This window comes from Apostichopus japonicus, chromosome 6 (assembly GCF_037975245.1).
Source record: "Apostichopus japonicus isolate 1M-3 chromosome 6, ASM3797524v1, whole genome shotgun sequence".
Lineage (NCBI taxonomy): Eukaryota > Metazoa > Echinodermata > Holothuroidea > Aspidochirotida > Stichopodidae > Apostichopus > Apostichopus japonicus.
This window is the reverse complement of record NC_092566.1, coordinates 5,345,297-5,357,908: the sequence shown is the minus strand read 5'-3', so window position 1 is coordinate 5,357,908 and position 12,612 is coordinate 5,345,297. Positions and strand designations below refer to the sequence as shown.

The window sequence follows — 12,612 nt, the reverse complement described above, 5'->3', positions numbered from 1 at the left end:
CAATGGTACACACTCCCTGAGTCGATCTATCCCTCAGTCTTGTGGTGTTCCCCTGTATACGGCATCCGGGCCAAGCACAACATAGTCAAAATGTCTATTTACTGAACACACTTAATTCTCTATTTAAAGTGAATCTACCCGCACCAGGTGGGGTTTGTGATATCAACCACAACCCTTGAACAACATCGGTATACTACATTACCATGATTTCTACAACCAGCCTGTAGGTATCTCACTACAAAAATATATAGGCATACATTACTACAATACTGTATTAAATTGTACAGGAATGTAAAACATTGTAGGCCTACCCCCCTCCCCCGACTAACCCCTACCCCCCTCCCATTCACTGCACAATATAGCACCTTAAAATCATAATTCATGGTTCATGAGTACTTTGCAAATTTCAGATTAATCTGATCAACCCAACCATTACCTGCAGAACTTGTGTTAATTTTGCTCTCCCACCTTTTTATTTCATCTTAATTTTTGTTTTTGGGGTTCTTTTGCTTGGGGGAGGGGGTGGTTAAAGGTAGAAAGGATATGGAGGGGACAAACAAAGCTAATTGAAGCTGCAATCCTCCTCCCCCTCCTCCTTCCCCTAGATTTTGCTGTCACATGGCCACCCTCTTCAATGTGTCTGATGCTGGCGCTGCCACTGCCCTGAAGTCCAATGCCGTCCAATCACTTCGTCTCCGTCGTCGTATATTTTGACATATTCCCTCAATCTGATGACTTTTAAAACTGGAATGGAGCCAGTCCCTTTGAATTCACCTCTTCATCTCAGTTTTCAGAATGTAGGTCTTTCTCAGCATGAATGTCAAATTGTGTTAGTTTTCAATCCTTCCATGCAGGTATCTCAAGGTCTTTGCCAAAAGGATTCTTTTACGCCCCCTGTGCTGGGGCCAATGCCGTTCCCTAATGGCACATTGGCTGCTGCTGAGATGGTCTGTATACATACATGGACTATTCCGTAATTGACTTCTGGAGGATGAACTCTTAGAAGCTTGACAGTTACTTCAGTATAGAAAATTTGGGTGTCTTCATGTTGTTGTTTTCCCTGTAAACTCAGTATGCACAATTGTGGCGAAGAGCTAACAACACGAGCATGCCGTGTTACTCCTTCCACTCACACGCTGCTATAAAGGAGGTTGGCACTGGTACTTGAGAAGACGCAGAATTTTCTGCAGGACTTCATGTTTCAATGAATAGAACAAGAATGGAATTGTTTGTTTGTGTAGTTGCTATGGAAACAATTTGTGACTGACATTTACCAATTATTGAAAGTGTCTTAATTTTCAGTCTTGGACTTTCTACTGTACCTGTGTCATAGGACAACCCACCTCTACTAGGTCTATATTTATTGTTTGCTGCATGTAAGTATATATAATAATACTTTTTACTTCTGTAGGGTGTACAGTATACTACTTCACCTGACCCTGGGTAGGTGCATGTTTATAAAAAAAATATAATATTCAGGGTAATGTTGACACTTTGGGACCCTTCTATACTAAATCATGCTAGGCATCTCTGTGGGAACAGGTGAAAACTACTTTGGTTAGCATACAGTAGCATTCCATCTATACATAGTAGCATGTACCAGTACAGCTCTGCTGTGCTCTCCACAGTAGTCTACTGGGTCATGTCAGGCAACTGTGGCTAATAAAACGTACCACTCCTACTGTAAATGTTCAAATGTTTTACAACAGCTTCTAGTGTTGCAAAACAGATGCCAGGTCTCCATTTTTAGTCCAGCTGTCACTGAACTATTGCCTGTATAGCTTTCTCCCTAAACCTCTTTAGAAAACAAGAAAGAAAAAAAAATCTACCACAATCAGGGAACTAGCCAAGGCAATGGGGGGGGGGGGAGGGGGTCAACTAGAGGGCAAGGCATATTTTTGGGGGCAAAAAGTACAACACTGATATGGTGGAGGGATATAATGGGAGGTGTTCCCTCTCTCCTTTGGGAATTTTTCTGCAAGTAAAGTGACTTAGATGCAAAATGGTGCTATCATTTGACAATTTTTCACATTAATGCATTGCATTGGAAGCTGTTTCTAATACTATTATCCTAGTTCTATATATTTTTGGATAAGTAGCAGATCTGATTGGGGGCACCGAGGGGGGGAGGGGAGACTCTGTGGGGACATTGTTCCCTCTTGCCACCCATAGCACTGCCACTGTCAAGAAACAATTTATGAGGAATCGCAAAGAAAAAGGCTATGTCAGATTGCTGCTATACAAGTACAAACTACAAGGATATTTACCAGTTTTTTTACATAGGAACCGTATAGTATTATATATGTACAAAATCCAGAGCCTTAAAGACTGCTCCGCAATATTTGAGAAACAAATTATTCTCTGGACAATTGACAGTGACAATGTGTTAACTTAAGTGTAACTTTTACCATTTTGTTCTGAATGCCCACTGGTCTAGTCATTGGAACTATTGTGGTAACTAGATGTGAGCTGCTATAATTAACACATCCTATTCATGGCCTAACAGGTAATTTACATGTAACAGTGTCCGATTGATAGTCTCACAATGCACCCTTTCTGTATAGATGTGTTTACTCATATTCAAACTGCTTCTAATTATAAATTCTTCTAATTCAATGGTAACCCACCACCCTAGAAAACAGTTCTGTTGTAGAAACCTTTCAAGATTAAGTTACTTATCCATTTGAAGATAAATTTCCTTGTGGGCATGTCACAAAGTTTGAACAATTTGTTTGGCAGAATACAATGAAGTGTTAAGGTGTGATTTCTGCCAAGCTAAATCCTCTTACTGGACAAGCTTGTCCTAGGCTAGCAAGAATGACCCTTAGAGGGTTTACTCTTAGAAGGTTCCTTTGTGTTTAGCACTTTTTTAAGCTTTTTGTACTTTTTATGGAGAAATGAATATTCAATTTTATGCAAAAGTCTTGAATATTCATAAAACCAACCAGTTATCAACATCTGTGGTGACAGATATCTATAGGAAATGTTATCATTTGTGAAGGATATATATACACAAGAAAGTTCTCTGGTTCATGGATATTCATTTTCTGTCAGATAAACCCTTAAATTTATGCCTAACTTTCTTTATCTTTGAAAAGATAAAAAACAAAATGGAACTGAGCATGAAGAAATAAACTAGTAAATGACAATGAGGATTTATTCAGATTTAAAGGATACACTACTTAACTAGAGAGGGTTGTGGGTTGGGGGGGGGGATATGCGGACCAAGATAGCAGATTATTATAAAGAATTTAGATTTCTTAGTTAGATTATAGGTTTATAAGTATGCTTGTGTGAGCATTACACAATGGATTGGTTAGAATGAATTATATTACCTTCTTCAGGTATTAAAGAACTGTTATCGGTATACACAAAAATAGAAAACCAAAATATTCCTGGTATAACTTTATTCTAACTCTGGAATAGGTCACAGAATTTTGGTCTACGACTTGCCTAAATTTGGACACAAATTTACGGCAGTCCAATTTTGATTAGCTAATTGAGTTATAGTGCACCATTAATGTGATATCATCAAACATATTAAGGCACACCACTGTATTTCTCACTTAGCCAAAGTTTACAAAGAAAAAAAGGGATATTGCTACAAAATATCTTTCAAACTTATTCTCTGACTAAAAACTCTGAACATGCAGAAAAAGTAAAATTATAAATGGTATAAATCTACTAGAAGACTGTAAATTGTAAACTGTCATGACATGTCTCGGTTTTTCTGGATTAGTTAATAAAAGTTTCCTGTTTTCTTTCTATTATTGTTTGTTTCCTTCTTGGTTTTTATTCTTTACAGCATTTGCATCTATGGAAGTGGAACTGATTGAGGCATTGTGTAAAGTACATTGTCAGGCATTACAAATGTAAATTTTCTAAATCATATCGAAAAAGATCCCCATTTTCTTGAGTCTTGAATTTCTTTACTCAGGTATGAGGGGGTGGTTATGCTTTGTGGTGACACAGTTTATCTCATGTGGTTATCAACTTCCTCCAATAAATCTCCTTTCTGAACCCAGTAAAATGACTTCTTGAAAAAGGCTGTAATTTGTAACAACCAGGTCATCATCACTCATCACTTTTGAGGTTTTGGAATATCAAAATCAAACTCAGCCAAATGTTTTCAGATTGTGCATTATTAAAAGACAATGTAATTGTGATAATATCTGGTGGGGAAGGGGGGTGGGGGTTCAGAGGGAGTTTGGAGAGGGAGAGTAATGTGAGGGGCACGAATACTTTTAGTCAACAGTCTTTGAGTGTGGCATTGAATGTGGCATTGAAAGTAAATACATAACCTTTTCCAGATAATTTGAATAAAATACTTATCTGACTTAAAAGTACAACTGCATACGCACATGTTAACTCATCCAGAGAGCCTAACTTTGTTTTTATTTTGGGACTTACTAGACTATTTGACGATGGAGAGGGAGTGGGGGGGGGGAGGGAGAGAGGGAGGTGGGAAATGGATTAGAAGAAGGTTACAGGGTGACAAGGGATTCAAATGTAGGAGAGGGAAACATGCAGGAAGGAAGATGTAATTTTCAATAGTCTCAGAGTGTGTTTTTAATGTATACTTTTTTTTTCTTCAAATAGTGTCATGAATTAATTTCAGTAATGAGTATTTTTTGGGGGAGGGAGGGAGATGAAATAGTAAGCTTGTTTCTTGGGAGGAAAATCTTTGTTTCAACAATCTTAGAGTGTGGCATAAAAATCGTAATGTTTTTTCAAGAGATTGTACATACCCTTCGTACTCTTAATTCATACTCGAAATAATAAATTATAAACGGTTGAGTGGAAGGAATACTGAAGCACTTTTCCTGCAGAAACTCAGATTTCAAGGCATGTAGGTGTAAAGATCATAACAGCCCTCATCCACATGATGTGGAAATGGTTCCACAGTAATTTGCAAATATTCCCTATCAGTATGTTGTTTTGCAATTTGGCAATGGGGTTAAAGTTGTTACATACCATAGCATACAGTATATGCTTTCAGGAGAGTGTTGATATGTGACAAGCTATACTTGATACAGTAGGTACTGCTCATCTGTGTTACAGAGTGGTCTTAAAGTCTAGACAATATTGTCCAAAGAAAGCCCACTGTTTCCTTGAAAGGTCTGCTTTTGAACCTATATATCAGTTGCTGACATTCTACAGCTTAATAAAGATTATCATAAAGAATTTCAGTAATTTATTAAGTAGAAATTGTCATTTTATCAAAGATTTTATCAACCACTAAATGAGCTTGTTAATTCCTTGTCCTGACAGTTGTTCCCTTTGGCCATTTGGCACCCCTAGGTTTAACAAATGAGCAGAAGTGGTTTAGAGGTTTCGATTGTGTCACCAATGGCAACACATGGTTAGCCACCTTGACCATAATGGGTGACAAAGCCACTCCTAGTAGACGTACTGGGTTACCACATTGAAAACAGATTCACAGTTGTGGTAGAGATCGACTACTGAATTTATGATGTCCCCTTCCAGGCAATTGGACAACATTTTCAATGGTCCCTCCACTCAAAATCAATATTGTTTTGCCTGACCAGAAGAATTAGGGCTCCTCTAGTCATGTAAGTTTAATGGCATTTAATTTTTGAAAGAAGAGAGAGAGGGGGGGGGGGTTGGGTCATAGCAAATCAGTTTGGAATATATTCTACAAGGAGTTCTATAGATATCTAATTGTAGCAATAAACTCATGTTTCATCAAAAATAATTTTTAATATATTGCATCCTTGTCAGATAAGTAAAGTCTATATGTGTAGTTCAAAAAGAGAAACTTTGGCCTGCTTGTTATGAATAATCTTCAGTACATTGGCCTGTCTTACACTGAGTCACTGTTATTGATTTCAAGCATTGCATTGTTTACCATTAGTTATTTATATCACCCCCTAGTAGTGTTAACAACAACTCCTATCAAAGCATTTGCACATTATTATTTACGTGCAGACTTCTATATATTCATTCAATACTGAAGGGTTCACCCCTTCTCCTCCCAGTTGACCAGAGGTGGATTACCTCATTAACATTTAACGGGGAATGATTTATGCTCTGAAAGGGTGATCCATTATGTGGTAAAGAGGATCAGATCAATGGTTATCAATAATTAGAAGGTTGGTCAAATCAATAATGCCTCCCAGTCTTATCTGTGGTGTGGTATGAATTCATGCAGGCAGTACTGAGAGATCCATCTCTGTAGAGTTTGGGATTTATACAAATCTAATTGTTATTATTCTTGTTGTTGTTAGGATCTAGGTTAGTAAAACTGACTGTAGCAGATTGAGGTTAATGAACTGAGAAGATGATTATAAGTAATTGTAGGTAATTGCAAAGGTATCACCCCAAAAGCTGGTTTTCTATTCACCAAAGCTACACATCTCTCCTACAGTGTACACATTGGTCATTGTTATTTTGCTACATTTTTTCGGACGACCAAATTTGCTTTTTTGGATGACCAAATAGTAAGGCCTGGTAGTCCTCATCATACCAAGGAAATTCTGCATGTTTTTACTATTACTCTTGCTGTTGTACCGGTACTTAAAAGTCTACTTGTATGCAATCCAAGGTTTTATGTTGTGCAGTATATAGCACATGTTTTGTGAAAATGATAATAACATGTCAGATTTGATTATTTTCACAATTTGTTTTTTTAATGTATATGTTGAACACAGCCTGACATTTTAGGATCAAACCTATGGATCTCCTATTCTTCTCTCTCTTCATTCTTTCTCCTTTATATTCCTACCATTCTCCCTCCCCCTCCCCTCCCTCCCCTGCCCCATCTTAAAGGAGAGTTTAATTGTTGAAAGAGTGCGTAGCTTGTTGCATGCACGTTCAAAGGTAACTACAGTAGAGACATTGATATGACTTCAAGAAATATTTTGTTGCTTAAAATTTGTGAGGCATTTTCCCAGGTTTATCTATTCACAAATTTACTTTCTCATCAACCATAGTGTTGAAAAACTGCTATTCATACTGTATTTGCACTTGTGTAATAATTTGCCCATTTTGCAGCTATGCTACTGTATATAAATTATTCTCTGAATTTGTAAGTTATCAGAGTTTGCAAAAATTTACAAACTACATTTAGTGGGAATATGATTTGAGTATGGTTGCATGATCTCATTTTATGATTGAAACTTGTGAAAAGAACCTGAAGTTCATGGCAAGATAATGTAAGCGTGTGGGACCATATTTTCAAGCTACCATATATATCACCTTTGAGAAAACTGATTTCTTAGGTGCTTTTTCTGTAAGAATCATATGGCCTACGGGCCTCCGTGTATTAAGAACACTAGGCAGGTCTTCAAACTTGTGAAATATATCATAAAAGTTGAAATAGTCACCTCTGTAGGGCTTATAATGTCTTGCAGTAACAATACAGCAATTACAAGTGGTACCCATTGTGGGTTGCTTCACGGGCAGGTACAGATGACTTGTTTAATCGATGACACATGCCAAGAGTAAAGCTATCCGTCTTTATTTAGGGTGACCAATACTCTGCACAGGGGTGAGAAGGGGTGGAGCTGGGAACGGTATGAACCTAATTTCTCAAAAAAGTACATTTAAAAATCTGCCCTTTAGTAACACTGCCGTTCATTTTTCGCCACTTCCCATTTTTTCACCTTTCAAGGTGATTAGGCTGGAACTTTAGCCTTTGTGTTACGTTATCTATTCGCCAAGTCTAGCAAAGGGAACGAGCATGGAAAAGTCACTTCCTCAGCTTAAATTTCCCCAGATCTACTGCGAGAGCCTATTCAAATGCCAGAGGCCGGTAAACTGTTATGGCAGTGGTATTAAAGGACCCATTTTGAAATAGGTCTTTTTTAGGGTGCCCGGTCCTCTGCACTGGAGTGGGAAGGGGGGGGAGCTGTGTACGGGTTTGAACCTAATTTCTCAAAAAAGTACATTTGAAAATCCGCCCTTTAGTAACACTGCCGTTCATTTTTTGCCACTGCCCACTTTTTCACCATTCAAGGTGATTAGTCTGGAACTTTAGCCTGTGTGTAACGTAATCAGTCACCTAGCCTAGCAAAGGAAACGAGCATGGAAAAGTCACTTGCAAAGCTCAAATTTCCTGTGATCTACCAGCGAGATCCTATTAAATTGCCCGAGGCAGGTAACTGTTATAATGGCAGCGGTATTAAAGAGCGCATTTTCAAATGGACATTTTCAAACAATTTGTGGGGGGCCTATGTTCTCAGTCTCACATCATCCTCTACCCCCTCACCCAGCTCTGCCACGACACAAATATACTGATAGGAACAACCACTTCTGCCCATAACCCTTGCATGAATACTTTACAAGCATTATATAAGGTTGTGCTTTGAAGCAATTTTACAAACTGAGCTGCAAGCTGGTCTTGAAGTGACTTTTTCTGTAATGATCGTAACCTCTTCCTCCTCTCAGTAAACATGAATTTAATTTTGCCAAAAAGTACTTTTAAGAGTTGAATTTTCACAGCAATAGGGTACTTCTTGTGGTTGGGTGGACAGGCGTCTCAATATCCATGGTCGGTGGGCTTCACAGGACACATGTTGACCTTTTTAATTGTGAGAATGAAGTGCAAATGTGATCCATAATAGAAACAACAATTTCAGACCAGAGTTCAAAAACCAAATATGAACTTATGACACCCATCAACCTCCAGGATATATCTTTACATTGTTGACTGTGGAATTGAGGGCCTGTTGTCAGAAGGGCTATAACTCAACATGGATAATTTGTCACAGCAGAGAGCAGGGAATTTATATGAGGTAGTGGGCGGCTAAAGGAGGGTTTAATGGAGGAAGCTATTTGGGCTGGTTTTCATAAAATGATGCAATGAGAAGCACCTGAGGTAACATCAGTGGCGCCCTTTTATGATATTCTGTACGAATCTAGTGCATATCAAGACAGTAACCCTATTGAAAGAGATTAAGCCAACCCCCTCATTATCTTTTATAATTTAATTTAAGAGATATCATGGTCTAAAGGCAATGCCAGGGTGTTACCATTTGTTAATCCCATTTAAAAGAAGGTGTTACTGTTTATTTTCAACTTATGCTTTCACATTTCAAGGAGACTAAATATTAGCAATGTTGGGCATGGACACTAATTATGCCAATAATAGCTAAAAACATTAATGTTGCAGATATGCGTGCATGCAATTTGTACCACTGTTACACAAAATAAACTTGAAAAATCATTAAAAATTCTACCATGCCTGCTGTAACTATATGTCATGATTTACACTTGCTCAAGTTTTCAGTCTTGTGTGGAAAACATCAAATGAAACCATGATTTTCACAGCTTTGAATAAGGTTTTGCTCGGCTATTTGACAATGGTTGTGTTTCATCTATGAAACTCTAGTATCTACCTATTTCCATTTTATATTTTTCATTTAAGTTTAAAGTTTCACTTTTTTCTGCATAGAAGTGAGGTGCAAAGGATGGGGGGAAGGTTTGCAAAGGGGGAAAGTTCGGGGGGTGGGGGGTTGAATACCATGTCTCCGTTCTCTTATAGAACAATTAGGCATCACGAAGCCTGTCACCTTTCTGGTTAACAATTATCTTTCGAAATTAGCTACTTTAAATCACTCAGAGTGTTTTAGCTTTGAAATTTAATTTATTTAAATTACTTAGCAATCAAAATAAAAAGCAAAATCAGATGGATTATTGCAGTGAAATCACAACAATCATTATCCCAAACATTGCAATCAGACGAAAAAGAAAGAAAAACGAAGATCTTTGTAATCGTTGTAGAAATGGTCCTGCAAGAAACAACTTGTAACTCAGTGTTGTACATCAGTTGTCAAAACAGCAAAGGTCATGTATAGTCTGTGATAATCTCTTCAATTTGGGGGTGGGGGGAGGGGCTTTGGTACTGGAGAAGAACATAACCTGTGGTATTCAATAAGTTTATGTACATGCCCTTGTCAATTTTATAAGGTAATGAAAGATCTTAAATGCTTTGCTTCCCCGGGCAGTGTGATGATGGCACCTGCTGTGTTTCAAAGAATTTGAGGTTATGATCTTTGAACCAGTATTCTGCTGTTGTTATGAAAGATGAGGTTACAATGATTCTCCTGCAGTTAGAAGTGTTCCTTGAGCCAAAACAGAGATCTTTAATGAACAGCATTTTAAAAGACAATGTTTGAGCCAGGAGATCATTTGATTGTAACTCAAGATAAGTTTGCCTAATAATTTCAAGGCATGTGCAGGGTGTAATTAAATGTTTAGTAGGGGGGAGGGGGAAGAGACCTTGAAATGGGTTTCTGACTTTAAATTTCATCTTTATCATAGTTGCAATCGGTTTTTTCAAGTATTAGACGTTTTTGTTGAATTCAGAAACATTTCCTCCATCTATCCTGAAACTCATCATTGTAGAATAAATATCTTATGCAGTACGTTATTTCTCTCCAAATTGTAGCTTCAATTTCAAATTATTTTTTTATTTTCCAGATTTGGCTGAATGCACGTTTGAGTCGGGTGAAGAGTTCTTCCAAAGAGTGAGTAAAAAATAAACTATATTTTTTTGCTTGTCTGACTGGAATTCACCATCTATTACTGTACAAAATGGCTGCGGTAACTTGTTTATCTCTTTGAGTAATTAACCTCGTAAGTAAAGGGCATTTAACCTAAGAAAGTGCTTGGAAAAAACAATGGTCTACCTTCTTTAATTAAGCATTTATAGATATTTTGTATACACTGGCATTTTTCATCAAACGGCTAAAACTGTGAGATCCTAGGCCTGCATGTGCAGTAGTAATAATCGCAATGTTGAGAGACATTCCTTCTTTAATTTCTTGAACAATCCTGAATTATGTACCTGGCAACTTTAAGAAATCTGCTTACATGTGTTTGTATTAATATCAATTGTCATTATGTTATGAGTTTCTATGTATTGGCACTATACACAGAAAGGCCTGTGGAGCAATGACCTACGGTACAATAGAGCTCAAAACCATTAAGTTAAACAAGTACCTGGCTCTAAGAGGTATTTTATGCCTTCAAAATCACTTAAATCTACATCCCAAAAGTGAAAAAACACCTGTTTTCTATGCTTCAAGGGATTAGCAGATCCACTGGGGTTTGTTTTTGTGGGATGATACGCCATTCCGTTATCACTGGCAAGTTCACTATTGGAGTTGACAAAGTTCATAAAGGTGTTTCTGTCACAGATAGTTATAGTATTCGAAGTGTTAGAGCTCTTATACCTACATTACATACATACATACTGTACTGTACTTGCCTCCCATTTAGTATTGCACAGATTTCAATCCACCTAGACAGTCTTCCAATGTTGGTAGCTTCTGTGACCTTCTCTTAAAGTTTTATAGCTAGTGCTATGGGGGTGTAGGGGTTGGACAGGAAGATTGAAGAATTTATTTTGTTTTTGTTTTCTTATTTATGTTCTTATATTTGTGCTAAATTTTTCTATCATCTTCTGCTTAGGGAAGTCAACGTACAAAAGCTCCATCAAGCTTCTTGTTGTCATTCCCCAATGTCTCTTTTATCGTACACAACAAGTACACTGTATATTTTCATAAAAAGGAGATTGAAATATAAAAGTTTGGTGAATTGAAATTGATGTATGAAGCTTTATGTGAAAGCTTGCTTTATTGATGCTATACTATAACAAGGTAACAAAGCTGCATATAAGTTGGTGATTGCACTTTATGTTATGTGTGGAAGTGCCAATTTGTGTAATTCTAAAACATCAAAAGACAAATTTTCTCACAATTTGCAATAATTGTGATAGATGATATTGCGAATTTGAGATGAATTGGAGATGTTCAAATGTTTTCGAACGATTATCAGCCACAACCTTTCCATTCAGTTTTCAACATCTACAGTAAAGTATTGGAAAATCAAAATGTTTTAAACTTTTTTTTAAAGTTACTTTACCGTATTTTAAATGATCAATACAAAATGGAAGGGAAAACCAATTTTTTTTGGGAGAAATGAAACAACGTTATGAAGGGATTTCGTTTTCGAATCCCTTCAAATAAATATCAAAAAATCAAATGAGAAAGCTGCTTTAAATTTACGTCGCTCTTCTCTCTCTCTCAATAAGAAGATAGAGAAACTTGATCTTCATCTCCCGGGATCTCGATATTTCTCTTGTAAGCTCTTTCTTCTTTCTAGATCAAATAATTTGTGGAATGCAAAGTGGCATGAGAGACTGAATACATTAATGACTTATCAAAATACAGGTTTCTTGACAGAGATGGTGGTCAAAAATACAGCTTTATTTATATTAGATCATGTCATGTCTGTAATAACTGATATGGTGAATATAGATCTACCAGATCTTGAAGGGATGATATATAGGATTTCATGCATAGCGTGTGATTTGATTTTGCATCGCCCGTGACAGATGAGTTAGCGACTCTTGGCAGGATGGATGGAAGAATTTAAAAAAATAAAGGTCTAGGGGATAAATGAATGTTTTATCACTTTTGATATGTATACTTTATTTAAGCCATGGTTGTCATGGTTATATGTATGACTTTACATGTGTAGCAAGGACAGCTGACCTCTTTGCCACTTCTCTTTCAACTGATTAAACATTTATCCTGCAGTGATCTTTTCTCTCCTTCAGTTTAACATCTGTTTAAGTATTCTAGA

General features: G+C 37.1%; 1 protein-coding gene across 4 annotated transcripts in view; it reads left to right on the top strand.

The window, feature by feature from the left end:
* Positions 1-12,612, top strand: part of LOC139968772 (protein bicaudal C homolog 1-like) — a 50,602-nt gene that overhangs the window by 8,547 nt on the left and 29,443 nt on the right. For 3 of the 4 annotated variants that reach the window (XR_011793532.1, XR_011793531.1, XM_071973134.1), the window contains exon 2: positions 10,444-10,490. Coding sequence is in view for 1 of the 4 variants with exons in the window: in XM_071973134.1 (XP_071829235.1) it covers positions 10,444-10,490 (47 nt within the window). In the remaining 3 variants the exon portion in view is untranslated. Of the gene's footprint in view, positions 1-978; positions 1,377-10,443; positions 10,491-12,612 lie in introns of those variants that run through there. The other variant, XM_071973135.1, reaches the window with a different exon arrangement.